Source organism: Trachypithecus francoisi, unplaced genomic scaffold, assembly GCF_009764315.1.
Source record: "Trachypithecus francoisi isolate TF-2019V2 unplaced genomic scaffold, Tfra_2.0 Lachesis_group5, whole genome shotgun sequence".
NCBI classification, from domain to species: Eukaryota; Metazoa; Chordata; class Mammalia; order Primates; family Cercopithecidae; genus Trachypithecus; species Trachypithecus francoisi.
Genome location: NW_022681470.1, coordinates 61,176,707 through 61,197,264, shown reverse-complemented (window position 1 = coordinate 61,197,264; position 20,558 = coordinate 61,176,707). Strand labels below are relative to the sequence as shown.

The 20,558-nt window shown below is 48.9% G+C and overlaps 1 protein-coding gene across 19 annotated transcripts in view; it reads left to right on the top strand.

The window, feature by feature from the left end:
- Positions 1–20,558, top strand: part of PLEKHA6 (pleckstrin homology domain containing A6) — a 158,607-nt gene that overhangs the window by 88,481 nt on the left and 49,568 nt on the right. For 18 of the 19 annotated variants that reach the window (XM_033197534.1, XM_033197530.1, XM_033197533.1 and 15 more), the window contains 2 exons: positions 14,245–14,325; positions 15,321–15,435. In XM_033197534.1, the coding sequence (XP_033053425.1) occupies positions 14,245–14,325; positions 15,321–15,435 (196 nt within the window). Of the gene's footprint in view, positions 1–10,649; positions 12,057–14,244; positions 14,326–15,320; positions 15,436–20,558 lie in introns of those variants that run through there. The other variant, XM_033197540.1, reaches the window with a different exon arrangement.

The following is a 20,558-nucleotide window of genomic DNA, read 5'->3' as shown; positions in this document are numbered from 1 at the left end:
AATTCTTTGCCTGATGATGTGTTTCTCCTCTAAATTTCGATTATAATTCCTAGTTCTGCTCTCAAAACTTCTGAGTGGGGCAGAGAGATATTAAGATTAAAAAAAGAAAACAAAAAACCCTCTAGCTGAACAGCGAGAGGCTCAAATTGCTTAGAAAACTTCAAGAATTAGTTCACTCTACCTGGACAGAGCACTTAGCGGCAGTTTCGTGGATCTGAAGACCACCTTCCCACTGCTTCCCATCCCAGGGCTAGGGATGCTGTGACTATCTTTGTCTGCTCTCCTTCCTCCAGGAATAAATAAAAATATCATCCCTCCCCCAGATCCCAGCTCCTCTATTGGCCCGCCAGGCAAATATTTCATAATGTGGGCTCATCCAATTGGGCATCATGCCAGAGTCAAGAGCCTCAGGTTGCGAGTGTGCTCCAATCAGGCGGGGTGGCCTGGGTGGGACTAGAGGGCTCTCCTTCTTCACATGGGAGGCGGCAGCATTACTCAGGTGGATGGCATCCAGGTGGGAGTTGCTACTTTCTCAGGGCAGAGTAGAAGGGACAGGGCTGTCCATCAGCTAGCTCCGGCTGGCTGAAGCAACCCAGCACTGAAGGGGTTAAGGCCAGCCAGCATGTGTGGCTGTTAATGATTGCTACCCACCAGGGACCTGGTGAGTATTAAAGGAAAACCTTCTCCCTATTCCTCAGTGTGAAAGGAGTCAGGGCTAGAGGCAGCAGAGGGAACAGCAAAGAAGAACCGGTGAGTAAGTGGTTATCTGTCTGGTCTATGTTTGTCTGAGTAGCTCTGGAACAGAAAAAGGAAGCCTAGATATACCCATTCCATCAGCTAGAGTGGGCTTTTGTTACAACCAGATACAAATTCTCAGCTTGAGACCAGATTCCAGTATCATTACTATTTATTAGAAGGAAATCTTTAAAATTATCTTAGTCCAAGGGAGTGACCTACTCAGCGCAGAAGCCAGACATACAAACCATTGTCTGTCCTGATATCAAGACAATGGTTTTGTGTGGACCTGAACACAAAGCTGGAGCCGCTACTCTTCCTCCCTCTCTCTGAGCCATTGTCTCCAGAAAGGGGCTCGGTAGCTCTGGGCAGAAGCAGCGTCGGCCTCTCTTGTGGGCCGATTTCCTGGATGGGGCCACGGAAGGAAGGCGGAGGGGACAGAGCCACAGGAGACTGGCATGGCTGTGCTCCTGGTTTTAGCCTTTTACTTAGCAGAGTCAGGTGTGGTGAGATGTAGGGTAAGACAGAACCCGGCGGGGGTGGGTGCAGAGAGTTGCGGGGAGAACTCTTCACTCATTAAGAAGACAAGGTTGTCAGTTGAGAGCAAAACTGAAATCCAGGAAGAAAGAGAATCAACCTTTTGCATTTAGATTTCTATTGCCCCCATTCCCTCAACTTCCCCTTCAGGTCCCTCATCCCTTCAACCTCCAAAACATTTGTGCTCTTTGACCCTGGCACCTTCTAATGATAGTTTTGTGCAGGGGGTGTGGACAAGAATTCCTTGGCTTGGAGGAGGAGGTGGGCGCACTGGCTTTTCTCAGCTGATGCTATCTCTCTGTGTGTGTACTCATGAATGCCCACGTGATTTAAAAAAAAAAAAAAAAGGAGGGAGACTGTCACCAAAAAGGAAGTGCTGACTTTACCCTCCTCCTGCCCCCAGCTAGGAGCCTTTTTGTTCCCTTGCCTCTTTCTTGGGAGGAAAGAGATTCGATGACATAGTGATGCTAGGTTGAACCTAGGGAGGAATTCGGGGCCCTGGAGAGCCTGTTGGGTAGGAACAGGGTGCTCCCTCTGCCAGTTTTGAAGGCAGATTTGAGCGATAAGGTAAACCCAATCCCCTGGTGGCTTTCAGCTGTGGTGCTTCCTCTGGCTGGGCTGCCCATGGGCAAACAGAAACCGGCACAATAGAGGGATGGTGCCAGTCACTAGACGCAGCAGGGCGAGAGCAGAAGCAGCCAAGTTTCTGGGCATTTGAGGCCAAGAAAGAAGGGGAAGTAGAATATAGGAGAGGAATGGGGATACTTGTGTTCTGCCTCATATTTGAGAGTCAGCCACAAATGTGACTAGCCAACCTCCATCACTACACTCCCAGGAGAAGTGTACTGGGATTGTTATTCCCAGGCAGGGGGGCTTCACGGGGGATGCAACCTGTGCAGTTGCTCCACATGCTTGGTTTAATGCTCTGCTGTTGCTGTCTTGAAATCCTTAAGTTTTGCACAAGGAGCCCTGCAAATTGTGCAGCTGGTCCTATTCCCAGGCCATCCAGAAGTTGCAGCTGCAGAATAGTTGCTCATATACTCCAACCGGTGTAGGCAGGCTCACCTGTTACTCAGGTGTCACTTACAGAGGCCGGCTTCTGTCCTGGCTGGCACCCGTGCTGCATCCTTTGCTCTTTCCTCCTCTCTGTTCCTCTCCCAGGGCACTCTGTTCCTCCTTGTTACAACCTCCATGCCCAGTCTTTCTTCACGGCTGCTGCGTGGCAGGACAGGGCAGGAACAGCAGTGTCCCTTGTCTGACTGCCCTGCCTTCTTCTCAGGCCCTCTCTTTTCCTTATCCGGGCCATAGCCAGCATGGTCTCTAGGCTAGGTCTAGGCCTAGGAGCACCTCTTTCTTTCCTCTGAGATTATCTTCCCTTCCCTCTGTAAGCCATGGTTATCAGTGGATGCTCTCTGGCACCTGCTTCTTGCGATGTTTGCTTAGGAACAGGTTGTTTTCCTGTGATTTCCATAGGATTCAGGTCTGGATGAGTGCAGGGTGGGGAAGAGGAGGTGCAGGGAATGAAGAATCCTAAGCCTGCTGTCCTTGGTGGTACTTCCTCTACCCTGTCCTCCTCCATGCCAGCTCCTCCTGCTCTGGACCAAATGGCCCCACAGAAGACCTCCCTTTCCTCCTCCTCCCATAAGTGTCAACTAGAGGTTGGCCAATCCAGGAAGGAAAAGGAAAGCAGGAGGGAGGAACAGGTCCTCTGTGTCTCTAGCCCCCTCCCCAACTCTTCTTCCTTCTCCAACTCTTCTCTCCCGTTCTTCTTAAGCTGCTGGATGACCTTTTCCAGTGTTTCCCACCAGGCCAGCGCTGTTAGTAATGATATTTTCAAACCATGCAGAAGAGTCTTAATGCATGTGATTTAAAAATAATGAGCCTGGCCAACATGGCGAGACCATGTGTCTGCTAAAAATACAACACATTAGCCAAGCGTGGTGGCCCATGCCTGACATTCCAGCTACTGGGGAGGCTGAGGTGGGAGAATCGCTTGAGTTCAGGGAGCAGAGGCTGCAGTGAGCTAAGATCGCACCACTGAACTCCAGCCTGGGATACAGAACAAGAACCTGTCTCAAAAAAACAAAAACAAAAACAAACAAAAAACCAAAACAACAACAAAAACAACAAAAAGCACAAAAAACGAAAACAATGGATTGTCCAGATTAATTTGGAGTGAACTTTGGAATATATCATTTTTTATTTTTAACTTTTTGTTGTTGACAGCAGGTTTTCCTTTCTTTTTAGCTTAGCTTAGGACTATGAGGGAACTTGTATTTACTGAAGACACTGAGCTCACATCAGCTGGTGGAAGGATACATCGGCTTAGAATTGCATTTCATAGAATTCAAAACTGGAAGGTGGCTTAGAGAACATCTAGCCTGGTGCTGTCCAATAGAATATTCTACAATGATGGAATGTCCTATGACTATTCTGTCCCATATGGTAACCACTAGCTACTGTGGCTCTTTAGACACAGTGAAATGTGGCTAGTGTAACTGAGGAACTGAAATTTTAATTTTATTTAATTTTAATTATTCAAAATTTGAACTGCCACATATGACTAGTGGCTATCAACTTGGCGCAAATTTAGGATAGTGCTATTTATTTTATTCCCTTATTTTATTAATGATTATAACATTAGCCACTACTAAATAACTGGATGCACCAGGCGTTCTTCTAGAGGTTTATAAATATGTGATCTTATTTAGTCTTCCCAGCAACCCCAGTATCGTTACATGTTGCAGGTGGGGAAACTGAGACCCAGAAAGGGACAGTGACTCGGTACTGGTCAGTTACCAAGACTCCTGACTCTGAGACCACTGGCCTTATCCTTTTCCTTAAGGACAATCCACACACTGTCCATTCCTTGCCATCATGTGCCAGCTTTTTTCACAACTCTCCAAATCCCTTTCCAGATCTCCCTCTTCCTCTCCAGGATGTCAGGGGAGCTCACAAAGGATTGTCTCAGTCGGCCGGGCGCGGTGGCTCAAGCCTGTAATCCCAGCACTTTGGGAGGCCGAGACGGGCGGATCACGAGGTCAGGAGATCGAGACCATCCTGGCTAACACGGTGAAACCCCGTCTCTACTAAAAATACAAAAAAACTAGCTGGGCGAGGTGGCGGGCGCCTGTAGTCCCAGCTACTCGGAGGCTGAGGCAGGAGAATGGCGTAAACCCGGGAGGCGGAGCTTGCAGTGAGCTGAGATCCGGCCACTGCACTCCAGTCCAGGAGACAGAGCGAGACTCCGCCTCAAAAAAAAAAAAAAAATACAAAAAACTAGCCGGGCGCAGTGGCGGGCGCCTGTAGTCCCAGCTACTCGGAGGCTGAGGCGGGAGAATGGCGGGAACCCGGGAGGCGGAGCTTGCAGTGAGCCGAGATCGCGCCACTGCACTCCAGCCTGGGCGACACAGCGAGACTCCGTCTCAAAAAAAAAAAAAAAAAAAAAAAAAAGGATTGTCTCAGTCTGCAGCAAGTGCTCTCCTAGGCACAGTAGTTTTCCGGTTGGTTCCATGGTGGCCCTTGTTCCTAGGCTCCCTTTGGATCCTCCACCAGCAGGCAGCAGTGCAGGGATATCGCTCTGCCCTCAGAGCCCTTGGCAAGCTCCCCAAGTACAGGGGAAGTTCCAGACTCCTTACACTTGGCAAAAGGAGGTGTTCAAAATTTCCCACAATCCACCTGCCTCTAGCTTACCCTATTACTCCCAGTCTGAGAGAGGAGATCAGCTGAGCCCTCCTTGCAGGCCACAGGCAGAATGGGTCTCCTTGGGCAGGTGAGGAGCAGCACTAACTTAGAGCCTGCTGTTGGCCCTCAACCCTTGTCATGCTACCCTCCAGCCGGGAGGCTCCTGCTCTCCAACTATAGCTGGTTTACTGCTTTCCTCTTCCCAAGGCAAACTTTCTGCTTTGTAGATTCTTATCAGAGTCTGGCTGGCCAGTAGGGAGGGGAGGGACAGGAGGGGGCATGAAGCAAATGCACCATGCATACTGATCCCTGCGAGAGGGATTTGAGGCTGAGCTCCTGTCTCCTTCAGCCGCTATTCAGCATCCCAACCGGAACAGCACGTGCCCCCTCCTCCAGGCAGTGGTGAGCCTGCTGGCCTGCCCTACAGCTGCTGCATCAAACTCAAACAGTTATTTAGTTCCCCTGTGTGTGAGGTACTGGGCAGGGGCACAGCAATAAAGGCCAGGCTGTGGACAGTGTGTGTGTGGCTGCCCTTCCAAGCCTCACATCCAGGCAGCTATTGTCAGACTAATGATTATGTAGCCCCCAGCCCACATCACACACAGTCCCCAGACCTGTAGCCCACAGATGTTATCAGTGAAAAGGTTTGTGGCCTCATTACTGTGTTCTTGGAGCAGACCTTGAAAAGGCGGCATCTCCCCCTGAACCGTGAAGCTCTCTCCTGCTTTCCTAGAGATGAGGAGCTCAGATTGGGTGCATCACAGGGACAGAAAGAGGGAAGCCCAAGAAAACTCAAACTTTGACCTCTCCTGTCGCTATAGCTGGGACAGTGCACCTCCGCTTCCCTGATTCTGAAATGGGCCTTCCTTGCCTCCCTCCCAGTGTAAGGACCAGAGACTGCATGAGTTTTATTTTTCTCTTTGTTCCATATGCCTTCAGAGCATCATAACCTTTCTTCCTCTGCTGTCTGGTCCAGTGGGAGATTTGTGTTGTCTACTGAAGAAGGCATCACTCAATACCTTTGTTTTACTGTTAAAATGAGAAAACTAAGATACCAGACAGCTTGATTCTCAAATTGCTGGATTGGGAACCAAGAAGGCACTGGTAGCTTTTGATGATGGGGAAGGAGAGAGATCAGCCAGCTTCATAACTCTCTAAACATCCACTTTGTAAAATTCCTTTCGTGGGGTGGGGCAGGGTGGGATTGCTGCTCTCCGTAGGACACCAGAAGCAGATCTGCTGAGTTAGGGATGCAGAGACATGGTTTCAGTGACCTTCTGTAGACCTAGTGGTGGACAGCTGGGCTGCCTCAGCCTCTGAAGGGCAGGGGTTTGAGATTCAACTCAGAGCTGGAAGGGGGGTGGGGCATAATTAATTATTGCCCTGCCCTGTTACCCCTTGGGATCCGTTCCACATTGCTGGCTGTCAGGAGAAGGCAACTTGGAGGCAAGGGGGCTGGGGCCTTTTTTCTCTGCTTCTGTCTGGCTTAGCTACTGAGGAAAGGCTGAGAGGAGGAAAACCCAGAGCTGTAGGCAGCTGCTTCTCCTTTGAATTCCCCCTCTCTTTAGAAGGGAACAAAACAAGAGCACACAGCACAAGGAGGCGCTCCAGGGAGCTAGATTGCCCCAGTTCTCCAAGTTGGGTCAGGGTGAAGGAGAAAGTGTCTCCCAGTCTGCCCATGGCAGCTTCTGGTGGTAGAATCGCAGTTCCCCGCAATTGGAAGACACTTCAGTGTTGAGACAGTTAAGGTCTGGCTGTACCCGGGAATGATATTCAATAATTCATCAACCAGAAAGGACGTTGGACTGGAGTCTTGGAGGGCCCTGTGGTGCCAGGCATTAACTCTTTTGTCTCTGGGTCATGGAGATGTGAGGAGGTCTCAGGCCCTGGCCCAAAGGTGGGACAGGGACACTCGAGGGACTTGGGGGATCAGCTTTTCACCCACCAACATGGAAGAGCTTCAGTATTTGAATCACTGGCATGGTTATGCTGTCTACTTTGGTTGTCTTCATTTTTCAGAAGACAAATGGAATTCCATAAAGTGAAACAACAAGTTTCAAGACGAACCAAGCTAGGGTGGGAGGTCAGAATGAAGTTCCCCTGTATAATCTCCATGTTTTCTCTCATGCACACACATGTGCGTGCACACACACGAGCTTGAACTCATTACCCTGACTGAAGTACACCTTGCCCTCCTGCCCTCAGCCTGCCATCTTAGGCCTTCTTATCTCCTCTCATAGGAATAAGGGACCACCCAGGCCCAGAGCAGGGGCTGGGAGACACTACAGCGGGAGAATAGGGGAAGGACAGCACCTGGGCTGGAAGGGAAGAAACCTGGACCTAGCCCCCTGATTTGTGATTTCTCTCCCTTGTCCATGGAGCCATCTCTTCTATCTTCTGTCTGTGGTGGGAGCTGGGCTCACATAGAACATGCCCAGCCTTCCATAACTGCCCATAACAGGTTTGGGATGGAGCTGGGGGTGCGGTGAGGATGGGCAGAGTTAAGCAGGAAAGGGAGCAGCATGGGTCTTGTCTCCTAGACATGCAGCCGAGTAGCTTAGGACATTCCAATAAACTGGCTTGGGGCAGAGAGGTACCATCTTCTTGACACTTTGGAAATAACTGTGGCATCAAAGTGGGGGATGAGCAAGGGCAAAGAAGAAAGACGAAAGCGAGTACAAGGCTGGGTGACAGCCACTGGCAGCTGGTCCCAGCACCCAGAGAACTGGTATTTTGATCTTCAAGGAGCACATGGAGGAGAGATAGTGGGTATTGTTGTTTTAGAGACGGGGGTCTTGCTCTGTTGTTTTTTTAGAGATGGGGGTCTTGCTCTTTTTTTTTTAGAGATGGGGATCTTACTCTGTTTTTTAGAGACAGGGTCTTGCTCTGTTGTTTTTAGAGATGGGGGTCTTGCTCTGTTGTTTTTTAGAGATGGGAGTCTTGCACCTCAGGTTGGCGTGCAGTGGTGCGATCATAGTTCACTGCAGTCTCGACCTTCCGGGCTCAAGTGATCCTTCTGCCTCTGCCTCTGAGTAGCTGGGACTACAAATATGTGCCACTGGCTAAGGCAGTGTTATTTGGAGGAGCTCCTTCCTACCTGCAAATACCTAGAGGGGCTGCCAGGGCCTGATCCTCTTTGACCTCTTCTTTATGTGGCAATATGTAGGAAAACAGAGAGCCTCAGATGAGAAGTGGCTAGGAAAGTGTATTTTCTCCTGGAAATGGCAGGGGGAGCTTCAGGAATCAGGTGCATGAAAATGGCTGGAAACATAAACTGAGTTGGTTTTTAATTGGGACAGGATGCTGGAGCAGATAAGCCTCCTTGAAAATAATGATGAGATCCAGATGAGGAGGCACAGAGCAGGAACCAGCCCTCTCCCCACCTTCCCCTCCTCTGTGGCAGCAGAAATCCTCCCTGGAGTGTGGACAGTCTCGGCTTGGAATTTGCTAGCTAGGAGAAAGAAGGAAGTGGGAGGGATGGGACCCCCTTTCCACTTGCCTCACATGCAAACCTCTCTCAACCTAATGAGCTGTAATGCTGGAAGCCAAGGCATCCTCAGGATGGGGAAGCCAGGCCAGGGCATTCTTTGTCGGCAGATTCTCAGGAGCTATGGAAATGAAGCAGCTTGGTGTACAGCAGATAATCAAGAGAGGCCCAGTGGGTGGAAGGAGTGGAGTATCTCTCCAGTCATTCAATATTGATCACAGAGGGGTTCCAGACGTCCAGCCTGGGTGTGTGTGTGCACGTGTGCACATGTGTGAACATGCATGCCTGCAAAAGATCATGAAACTTGGATTAATTTTTGCCACTCTTGACAGCGTAGTGCCAGGTATACTGCATGTGGATGCTGACTCTCCAGGGGGATGTTTGGAGATGAAGCAATGCAGTGTTATCTCTATGTGAGGTGCTGTAGGGGCTGAGGATGTCTCTTGAACTACAGGAAAGCTTTAAGTAGGTGCAGAGACAAAGGCCTGGAAAATGGAGAGGATCTGCTTCTTTTCTTTGTAATTTATTGGTCTTGGGACTTCCAGAGTGCCTGCCCCTGGCACTCCCAGCCCATGCCGCATACACAATCTTCTTAAGCCTGGGACTCTGTGTTTTTCATTTTTTCGCTCCTGCATCTGGCATATTTCTTAATTTGTTTTTCATAGCCATTGTCTCTTCTGCATAAAATGGTCCACATTTTGAAAGTTTACAGCTATTATTTCACAGAGTTAGCATGTGTGCTGGTGAAGCGAGCACTATTATTTCATATAGTTAGAAGGTACCTCATTTACACACGAGAAAACTAAGGGCCCAAGAAATAAAGTCACATTGCTAACTCAGGTTGGATCTTGGGCTGAATGTTTGGTCCTGCCATATTTGTTCCCACTGATGGCACTGCCATCAGGGCCCCCCTCATAGTGGATAAGTGACCACCTACTGGACTGCTCTGGAGTTTAGGGCTGCTTCTACCTCCACCACACAATCTCTTTTACCACCTGAGATTTTCCCTTCTCTTGGGTGGAATTTGAGAGGTCCATTTGGATATGTATTAATGGATTCATAATCATTTGTCCTTGACAAATGGAAGCCTTTCGACATCCCAAAAGGAAGGAGAGAGGAAGGAGAAAACGGATTACCTATCCTTGTTTCCCTTTTTAATGTTCTGCCTCTTGTAAGTTCTTCTTGATGTCTAACTAAAATGAAAATCTGCCATACCGTGCGGTTTGCTGGCAAAGGGAAGGAACCCCTGCTAGACATTCTGTGTGCAGACTTAATTCAGAGGATTTCGGAGCTCTCGATGAGCAGGGGAAGCCCCAAGCCTGCCTTCGTTCCTACTCCCTCGTGCTATCTTTACAGGGCATAGGAGAAGTAATGTAACTTGCAGCTTAAGCAAAGGCTGTGGGAGGTCCCTGAGCTCAGCTTGAAGAGAAAGGGGATATTTTTGCCTTCTAGAGGAAGAAAGCTCATTTTCCCAAAGCACCCCTACCCCCTCCTCCTTCTGTGCAGATGAGCTTAATTTTCTTCCCCTCCTACTGAAGGTGGATCAAAGCCAAGCTATGTATTCAAGGGGGAGCTAGTCAGGGAAGCTGAGTGAGGGGGCGAGGGGGCAGAAGCAGAGCTTCTCTCATGGAGAGGAAGTAATTAATTTTAAGAGAGAGCTAAGATAGGGAAGCCCTTGGTGATAGAATGTCAAACTCCAAATGCAGGTGGTTAAAAATTAAGTCAGGGCTGGAGAGTTTCTATTATTCATTCATTCAACAAATATTTATCGAGCACCTGTTTTGTATGGGCAGGACCCTCAACCGGGCATCAGGAGAGGGCCCAAGAAACTGGATTAGGGACAGGGAAAGGAAGCAATCTGAAAACTGAGGCCTCCTCTCACCAGGATAAATCATTTGCAAAAGTCCCATGAAATAGCTGAATGTATTGACCTTCTGGATTTAAGATTAAGCTATTTAAATATCAGCAGCGGTTGACCCCAGTTATATCCTACCAACATGTCTCATTATGGGTTAAATAATAATGTTGTCCATTTGCTTTTCCATTCACTGATGACATTATTCCCCAATCAAGTTCTTGCTCAATCCAAAAAATTAGATTAGCCCCTTCCTTTCAGTGTCTGTTGTGACATCACAGAATTGCCATAGCAACAGACTGTGATGTCAGCAGGCTGCCTGGTGCTGCTAAAAAGAACCATGTTGGTCAAAAAAGGAATCTGTCATGTGAAGACGAAATGGAATAATATAGAAAGCCAGAGGAACTGAAACGTGATATCAAAAAGAACATCTTGGCAGGATAAGATAACAGTGGGTCTGGAGCCTCCTTTGCTAGAACTCTTTACAGAAAACCAAGGAACTTAATGAGGATTGATTGGAGAACAGACTTGCCTAGAAGCAGGGGGATGGCAGCAATGTCCTTCGGAAGGCCTTTGCAGTCCAAGGATCCTAAGACATGAAGGACATTAGGAAAGGGGGAGCGCTGACCATCTTTAGCCGCTGAAGAATTCAGGGGAGTTAGCATCGATACAAACCTCCTTGCTTCTGAGCAGATCTGACAGTCACCAGCTGGAATGTATCATCTCGTGTCTGGGAAGATTTTCAGCCATAAACACACAATGACCCCCTCTCAAGCCCCATTTGCTGCCCTGTTCCTCGCAAGCCTTGGGAGGAAGCTCTCCTTTAACATTGCCTGAGCAGTCCCATCCCAGCCACCAGCTCTGGTTCCACAACGTCCACGCCCATCTGGTCGACTTGCTTCTCATCTGTAGGACCGCCACACAGGGAGGGAAAGCAACCCTGTGCTGTCCGAGGAGAGCAAGTCGGAGGGACGGGGGCAGAGGACCTTCATTCATTATGCTCCTGTCCACACAGAAGAAGGCTGGGCAGGCTGACAGAAGGGAAAGGAGACCTGCTCAATCAATCTCAGCTTCTCAGCAGCGGCAGCAATAACAGCAGATGAATCTGGAGCTTCATTTAACCCTTATGCCCACGGGATCTGAAGGATCTCTGAGAAGCAAGTTGATTTTCAGCTTAGGAGCCTGTGTTGTGGGTTGGGAATTGGGGAGGCAGGAGAACTGTCTCCCTACAGGTCGGGCTGGCATGAGTTTCAGCCGTGCAGATGGGAACGCAGCCCCAGACTCCTTCACCCACCCAGCTACTCTGCGTCCTTAGCTCACTGAGGTCGGACTACCTGGGAGTGCTACACCTGCTCCGTGTATGTCTGTCTCTCCATTTCAGCATTTTCTCCTTGGGGAGCTGAATGGGGAGGATATCATCCCGTCCTTGTTTATTCTGCCTCCGGTCCTCTGACCAGTAGCATTCTGGCCGAATACAAGGAAGCCACAGGCCTACTAGGGCACCTAGGCGACCCCTACCACCACCCAAGGAGAGTGCCCTCCTGGTTCTCCAGAGCCAGAGCCAGGAGGAGGGGGAACTGCCAGAGTCTCTGCCACCGATCGCTCTGCATCTCTGCCACAGCCTTACCAGTTGGACCAGAGGACTTACTTCTCAGAGGCATGGTAGGAGCAGGGTGGCCGGCGGGTCCTCTGAGGCTGCGAACCTGGGGACGGACCTGCCAAAAAGATGTTGAAGTTTCGGGCTGATCGACGGGTCAGGTAGGGATTTCTTCCATGGATCATGAGCCAAGTTAAGTCAGAGCAAGCTGAGTTGGCAGCTCATCCTGCTTGGATCCAGGGGCTTCAGAGTAAGGGGTCTGCTTCAGATGACCTGGAGAAGGAAGCATAGTTAGGTCAATGGTTGCTGCATTGCAGTGCTTGTGAAGGGGAAGCTATTTTGAAATTGGTAGTGCTGGGACAGAATGAGGATGTCATTTGTAGGGGTTGCTGGGTAGGAAAGTCTGGGGCTAGGAGAGATGTGCCATTCCCTAGAAGTCTTGTGATGGTTGGCAGCAGACTGTGTGTGTACGCTTCTGTGTGTGTGTGTGTGTGTGTGTATGTGTGTGTGTGTGTATGCCAGTGTCTGCAGGGAAGATTCCGGCAGTTACCATCGGGAACATGCAGAGCAGAAGGAGACTGGAGGGTCAGGGCAGGGGGCGGGTGCCCTGCGCCACTGGGAAAAAGCAGACAACTTGACACCTCAAAGGACACTGTAGTTGCCACAGACTGCTTGCCCCCTAGACCACTAGATGGGACAGAATCAGGGGCAGACAAGGGTCACCGGAAACAGTGACCCTTCCTTGTAAAGATCTCCTGTGATTAAATTGAGGAGCATGTCCTTGTTGGACCTGGGAGGGAGGTAGGAATAAAGTTTGGGAAGTAGGGAGTGGCTTATCAACGTGCTAGACTCAGAACCCGGGCCTGGTGGACACGCGCCCGATTTTGGGTCCTGACTGGCAAACCTGGGCTGCAAAACCCAGATTTCTGCACAGACTGTGGGCACTGCCTGCTGTGCTTTTATCTCCTGCATGTCTTTGGATTACATCTGAGCGTGACAGCTTTGGAAACGGAAAAAAACAGTCTTTGATATTATCTTTAGCTTTAGCAGACAGCCCAGGGGTTGGGATGTGTCCTGGGCTATTGAAAGGGGGCCCCCAAAAGGTTATTTTCCTTTTCTGATGCAACTGAAGGGACTAAGCTAAGATCTCCTTCCTCTGCTGCTGGCTGACCTGCCACTTGTCAAGCAGAGCTGGCCCTTTGCTGTGGATGTGCTTGAGTGGCCCAGTCTCCATGGCCTCTGTCCTAGTGCCTGCTCCTTCCGGTAGTTTGGCACCTACGCTGGGTTCTCACAGTATTTCTCAAGAGGGATGGGTGAAAAGGCCCTTAACTCATCTAGTCCCTCCACTGGCTGGATGCTTGAATCTCCACTGCTACATTCTTGCCAAGTAGTCACAGCTTACAGGATCCATCTCAGGGGTTGCCATTGTGGCTTAGACCTGCTGTATCAGCCCCTCTGTGCTCTGTCTGCTGCCTTCCTCCCTATCTCCCTTGAGAGCCTCCTTGGGAACTCTCCTGACACTCAGCCAGTCGGAGGAGCCACAGCAGGTCTTCCCAAGGAGCTTCCACGATGCTGCTCCCCATCTGCCGCTGCACTTACCCCCTGACCCCCAACCCCTGGTTCCTGCTCCCTTCTGCTTCCTGGCAGGCCGTCCTCACAACACCCTGCCCCTTTCCTGGCCACAGCATCCCTTAATGAGATTGGACTGTTGAGCTACCACTGACCTTCATGCCTGACAGCCCCTGAGGTCTCAATGACATGAAGCAGCCCTTGGACAGGAGACCGTGGACTTACGGTGTGGGTGGGTCCAAGCCCAAGCTCAAGAATGGAGTTTTTCGAGCTCTCATTTCCTTTTAAGCAAGAGACACAGCATAAAGCAGGAGAAGGAGGAGGAGTCCAAGGTCACAAGAAAGTTTTTTCAGCAAATAATGAGGGAGCTTTTTTTTTTTTTTTAATGTGGCTCACTGGCAGGCACTGTCCCTGGGAGAGAACCTGCCACGCATGAGGCCCTGATGTGCTGAATTGGCTGTTGGAACCCCTCTTCCCCACACTTAGGATAACCACTGAAAGAGTTCAGTGTGGCTTATTTCCAGCCTCAGAGAACTTTAGTAAGTAGTTAGCACTGACTCGTGAGAGGTGACCAGGTTTCATTTCTTCCTTTCCCCACCCCCTGCCCCCACCCTCATCCGGATGTCAGCCCAGGCCTCCCATGGATCCCCCTGGAGGACAGAGGCACAAGCTCCTTACATGGTCACCTGTCCCTGTCACCACCCAGGGTCTGTCCACATGTTGGTTTTTGTCTCTGCCTTCTTCATCTTTACCATGACTCTTCTGTTTTTCCCTCTACAGCCACAATGAAAGACGGAACACATTTCTACACCCAGTGACTGGCCAGGTCCCAGACGAAAACAAAACATTTGACTTGAAAATGTAAGTGTGTCCCCTACTTGCTGTTTGGCCTTTCTGTCCTTAACCACTACCATCCCACCACCTCCTTGCAGCTGGAAAGCAGAAGGCAATGGGGAGGGGGAAGGAAAACAGAAGGGCTTTGCAGTCAGTCACCTCGGTTCTGAGGACTGGAAGCATCTGAGACCCATCTGGCTTGACACCCTCATCCACTTTTCCTAGGGTCTAGCAGAAGCCAGGTTGGCGCGCCCCGCAGGTTGAACTGATGGAATAGAAGACAGGTGTGAGGCTGGCATAGCACCCAGGGGCCTTTGAGGGAAGAGCTGAGAAAATCTGATATGATCATGAGAGCCAAATGCTAATTCCTCTCACTGTGGATCCTGGCTCACCGAATGAAAGGAGAAGAAGAGAAAAGAGGATTAGTTAATCTACTCTCATAGGCCACTAGGCAGTTGTGTCTTTTAAAGTAGAGGAAAAGGATTTCTGGAGCCCCAGGGTCTAGACTTTTAAAATAAATGTCCAGGGCCAGGAACAGGTGGCTCATGCCTGTAATCCCAGCATTTTGGGAAGCTAAGGTGGGAGGATCATTTGAGTCCAGGAGTTTAAGACCATCCTGGGCAACATAGTGACATTCTGTCTCTCTAAAAAAAAAAAAAAAAAAAAATTAACTGGGCATGGTGGTCCATGCCTGTGGTCCCATCTCCTCTGGAGGCTGAGATGGGAAGATCACTCAAGTCTAGGAGTTCGAGGCTGTGGTGAGTCCTGATTGTGCCACTGTGCTACAGACTGGGTGACAGAGCATGACCCTGTCTCAAAAAATAAATAAATGTCCAAGGTCACTGGCATATAATTTCAGAAGGGTTGAAGGAGTGGCTGAGGTGACCACTCAATGGCACTCAAGAGATCTAATTTTGTGTTGATGCTGAAACAGTGGGTGGCAGGGTGTGGAAAAGGGATGGGTGGTTTCCATTGTTTCTTGGCTCTCACCAATCTCTTTTTTCTGGTCGACTTGAAATCAGATCAACCTTGGACATGTCCAATAAAACAGGTGGGAAACGCCCGGCTACCACCAACAGTGACATACCCAACCACAACATGGTGTCCGAGGTCCCTCCAGAGCGGCCCAGCGTCCGGGTAAGTCCAGCCCTCAAGGCAAGCTGTTGGGCTGGAAATGTCTTCAGTGCGTGTTTAGTGGAATCTCTGGGAATCCTAGGAAACTGTAGCCTGTCCAGCTATTTCTGTAGGCTCCAAGAGTAGGCAAGGTGACCCAGAAAAAGAGTGGAGAGTAGGAAGGGAAGAGGGCTCAGATCAGAACCTCATAGAAGACCAACATCTAGACCAGGGGTTCTCAACCTCAGCACTGCTAGCAGTTGGGGCTGGATGATTCATCGTGCTCTGAGACTGTCCTGTGCATTGTAGGATGTTGAACAGCATCCCTGGCCTCTGCCCACTAAATGCCAGTAGCGCCTCTTTTCCAGGGGTGACTATCAACAATGTCTCCAGACATTGTCAGGATTTTTTGTCCCTTGGGGACAAAATCTCCCCAACCTCATTGAGAACCACTGGTCTTGAAGGACAGTCATGAAGGTCATGGCGATTGAGAGCTCAGAGAAGGGGGAAAGAAGAAAGAGAGCCCCAGGAGAAGGAAATCTAGAGAAGAATGTTGCAAAGAGGGCCAGGAAGACAAAGGCTGAAAGTGTCCTCTGGGTTTAGCAGCAATGTGGTCACTGGGGACCCTGACAAGGGCAGTTTGAGTGGTGTGAGAAGAGCAGAAGGCAGGCTGGAGAGGTAAAAGTGGGGATGGGAGAGGAGATATAGGAAGAGCATAGTGTAGAAATTGCTCTTCTAAGGAACTAGACAACAAATGTTAGTATATCATCACATAATGGAGCACTTGCCAAAAATTAAAATGAACTGGAGCTATATGTATTAACAAGGATAAATCTTAAAAATATAATGTTGAGTAAAAAGTAAGTGGCAGAATATGAGAAATATGATATCACTTATGTAAATGTACAGACATGAAAAGCAGTACTACATATTTATAGGAACATCTGTAGTAGAAGTGCATAATCATGGACAGGAAGACTAATTTTGGGTCAGTGGTTGCCTCTAGGGAGGAAGCAAAGGTAATGAGACTGGTGAGGGGCTTGAGGGAGTTTTAGCTCCAGTTGTCTTGTTTTATTAGGGCAAAACAACATGAAATGATGATCATCGTATTATTCCCTACTTTTCTGAAATGTTTGAAATACTTCAAAAGTGTTTTTAAAGACACTTGACTGTGACGGGAAACGGAAGGGCAGAGAATGGAAGCTAGAAGGTAATACAGGACTGGAGGGAGGTTTCATCTGTTGGTTTGGTTTTGTTTTAAGATGTCAGAGGTGTGAGGGGAATGGGCCAGTAGGTAGTAGGTTCAGGAGAAAGAGGACAGCCAATAAGTCATATTTCTATGAAGATGGAGGGAGTCAGATGCAGAGGTGCTGTTAGACTGGATGGGGAAAAGCCACTTCTTCCTGAAACTGCATTAAAAGAAGGCGTGTGAGGCTAGGGAGTGGGTGTCTAGGAAATTAAAGAGACTCTCACATGATGTCCTCAACTTATGCAGGAAAGTAGGAGGCAGGGTTTTCTGCTGAAAGGAATGAGGTGGGTGGGGAAGCATCAGGTGCGGGGCTGGGAGCTTGAAAATACGTGATACAGGTTTGGGGAGTAGGAATGATTGTCAATGAAGGACACATCAAATGTTGCCCTATACTTTCAAAGGATCATCTGGGGCAGTCGATTGTGATTCTATGCAGCCCTAAATCTGCAGGTTTGCGTGGTTTTCCTTCAGCATGCTCATAGCCTGGCTGTGAGAGCAGGGAAGGCAGGTAGTTGGATTAGCCTTAGTTTGCCGAGAAGCTGTGGCAGAAAGATAGGAGGCCAGGATATTCAGGAGTTAGTGGGAGGTTGCCTAGAGTGGTAAACTATGGGTGGCAGCCTCTAGGCCATGGAGTGAGGGGGCAGAATTATGAAAGAGTTGGACTGAGAGAAAAGGGAAGGATTTAGAGATTTGTATAGGGTTGTGGTGACTTCTTCCAATGGCAAATCTCAGTCATTATATGTGTATTTTTGTTAGTAATGTTCAGATAATAATTTTATTTCCCAGTTGTGGGAGTACTTTATAATAAAGGCCAATTTTTTCCTTACTTCCTTCTACAAACGGTTGCTGAGTGCTTGTTATGGCTGGACACCTTGCTGGTTCTGGTGATAAAGAGATGAAAAAGACAAAATTCCTCCCTGCAAGGAGCTCATGGTGCAATGGAGGAGATAGAAAGCTGCACTGTGACAGGTTTTAGGCAAGGGGTGTCCAATCTTTTGGCTTCCCTAGACCACACTGGAAGAAGAAAAATTGTCTTGGGCCACACATAAAATACACTAACACTAACAATCTCTGATGAGCTAAGAAAAAAAAATCATAATGTTTTAAGAAGGTTTGTGTCAGGCTGCATTCAAAGCCATCCTGGGCCGCGTGTGGCTCACGGGCCATGGCTTGGACTGTACAGATGTGTGGAGGGTAGTGTGCAGCTAACCACTCAGGGGGGTCAGGACTTCGTGGAGCGGGGGAGTCTGCAGCAAACTTGAAAGCATGAGTTGGGATTTGACAGTGGCCAAGGGAGGAGGGGTCCTCCCCCAACGCCAGGGAGCATGCTGCAAAAGGCACGGGAGGATGAGAGAACCAGAGGCAAGGCCTGTCTGGTGAAGGGACAGAAGGTGGGTGACAGGCCCTGCCAGATCTCACAAACCTGTCCTCTGTGCTGTGCTCAGGAATCCAACCTCTCTCCTAAGTGATGAGTGCAAGAGAGAAATAGGATTGTTTGTGTTTTGGAAAAAAACCTTAGTTCATTGTAGAGGGCAGACAGCAAGAAGTGATGGGGACCTTTAAGACAACAATAGTGGAATTTGAGAGGGAAGAGCAGATTTGAGAACAATTAAGGAGACAGACTCATCAGCCCTGTATACACGATTGCATAATGGAACAGAGGAACGAGGGACCCATGGAAGATAACACGGAGTTCTAGGGTGGGTGGCTAGGTGGCTCATAGTACTGTTCACCAAGATGAGAAGTACAGAACAGGCTTGGTTAGAAAGAGAATGAGTTCGGTTTTGCACTTATTTAATCCTGGCCAGACAAGCAGGTATAAAATGGGTTGAGCTGGAAGAGAGGTCTTGGCTGTAGCTTAGGGAGCTTTTATCATATTACTCATAGCTGAAGCAGTGGGTATGGATGAGGTAACATAGGCATGATGTAAAAATGAAAAAATAAAAATAAAATAATAGAAGTGTGATTGAGGCCCATCAACACTTGGAGAGTGGAAGTAGGGGAGATTGAGAAGGAGTGGCCACAGACGGAGGTATTGAAAGGGAAACAATAGTGTTGTAGAAACTCAAAGAAGAGTTCCAGGAAAGTCAGAAAGCTTATGACTGCCCAATGCTTTAGAGTGAATGGCCTTAATTCCATAACAGTGCAAGAGCCGTTTCAGAAAATAGGTAGAGGAGGTTTAGGAGTGATGGAGGGAGAGAAAGTTGAAACTCTTCCCAGGAGACTAGGACTAAAGAGTAAGTAAGGGAAGATATTATCTCACAGTGGACCTTGGGTTATAGGGTTGAAAGGGGAATTTGGGTACGTGTGTGGCAGCATGAGAGAGAGAGACAGAGACACTTTCAGATGGAGAGGCTTGAGTGCATTTGCTAAGGAGAAGACATTAGTGGAGGAGGAAGCATCAGAGACATATTTGAGAGGAGATGATCAGTGGAGCTAAGTCTGAGAGGACACAATGGGTTAGAAATGTTAGCCTTGGAAGGAGGGCAGCACCTCTTCTTTTGACACTGGAGGGGAAGAGGCAAAGATAGTGTAAGTACAGTCATTTTCTAGGTAAAAGGGTGTGACATTGAGGGAGTGCATGTTTAATAGCCTCCAATTTCTCTGTGGAGGAGCAGGTCCACTGTGGGGACCTCTCTCTGGGGAGGGCAGAGGCAGGGGAGGTCGGGGGGCTAGGAGGATGGTGAGGGTGTGGAGTGGAGCTGCCATCTGGTGCTGAGCTTCCTGGGATTGGGACTGTGGCTCTGTGGCAACCTCATCTGTATGGCAGTGTGATTTTTTTTTTTTTTTTTTCTCCAACAGCACCATAATCTGGCTATCAGTGCAGGGAGAGTAGATAATTTGATTAATTTGGAGTGCTATATTGCTTTTTAGAGAAGGTGAGGTAGGAAGACAATAGATGGGGTTTGTGAGAGCCCAGTTGATATACTCCACCATGGGGCCTAGGCTTTGTAGGGAAGTAACGAAAACTGGGAGGAGCTGATGGATCCAGAAAAAAGGAGAATTGAGGAGCTGGGGAACTCAATGGAGTAGAAAAGCTGGTATTGAGTTAATGGAGTGAGAAAGCCCAAAGGGTGGAATGTTGGGATCAGAAAGCAGGAATCCTGGAAGTGAAGATGGTAGCAGCGGAGGGGCTTGGGGTGCTGAGAAGATTAAAGGTGTAGACCTGGGAGCGTCGCTGGAGTGCAGGTGGAGAGTGCTGGAGCCGAGGACATCAAGGCTGTATAAAGTTAGGGCATTGATGGGTCATGCTCCTGAGCAAGGAGATTTTCCATAGTGATGCAAGACAGAATGAAGAGGAGGACTAACATCAAAACCCTTAGACTCTGAAAGAACGATTGAGAAGCAGACAGTGATGAGAAGGATTAAACAGTGGGAGATCAGGCAGTGGTGCTTCCAGAGAGGTGGACTATTGCCAGAGTGTGGAAGAATGACAGCGTTCACGTGGCAACACAGAGCTAGAACATCCGTCTCTCCTCGTGGCTCCATGTTATGTTGGGCACAAGATGACGCACGGGACTCTCAGAGGACGAGGATGCAGGGAATTAACTTCCAGAACGCACTGTGGAAGAGAGAGGGAGTAAGGTGGCTGGGAGTAGGATAGGCCAGAGTGAAATTGGAAATCTTATTATTTTCACCTCTGGGAGAAAAAAAAACAACTGTGAGACAGGTAGAACCATTATTTTATTTTTTGGAATTATTATTTTGAGCCCTATTTTAGAAATGAGAAAAATTGCCAAAGAACTGGAAGGCCCTGCCCTTGAGTTAGCAATAGATCCAAGACTCATACCTGGGCCCCTTGGCTTGAGGCCACCCTGGGGTTAACCCTAGGGAGAAGCAGCTCTAGCAGGGGTGGCTCCCTTGCAGATAGAGCAGGAAGGAGGAGACTGGGGACCTA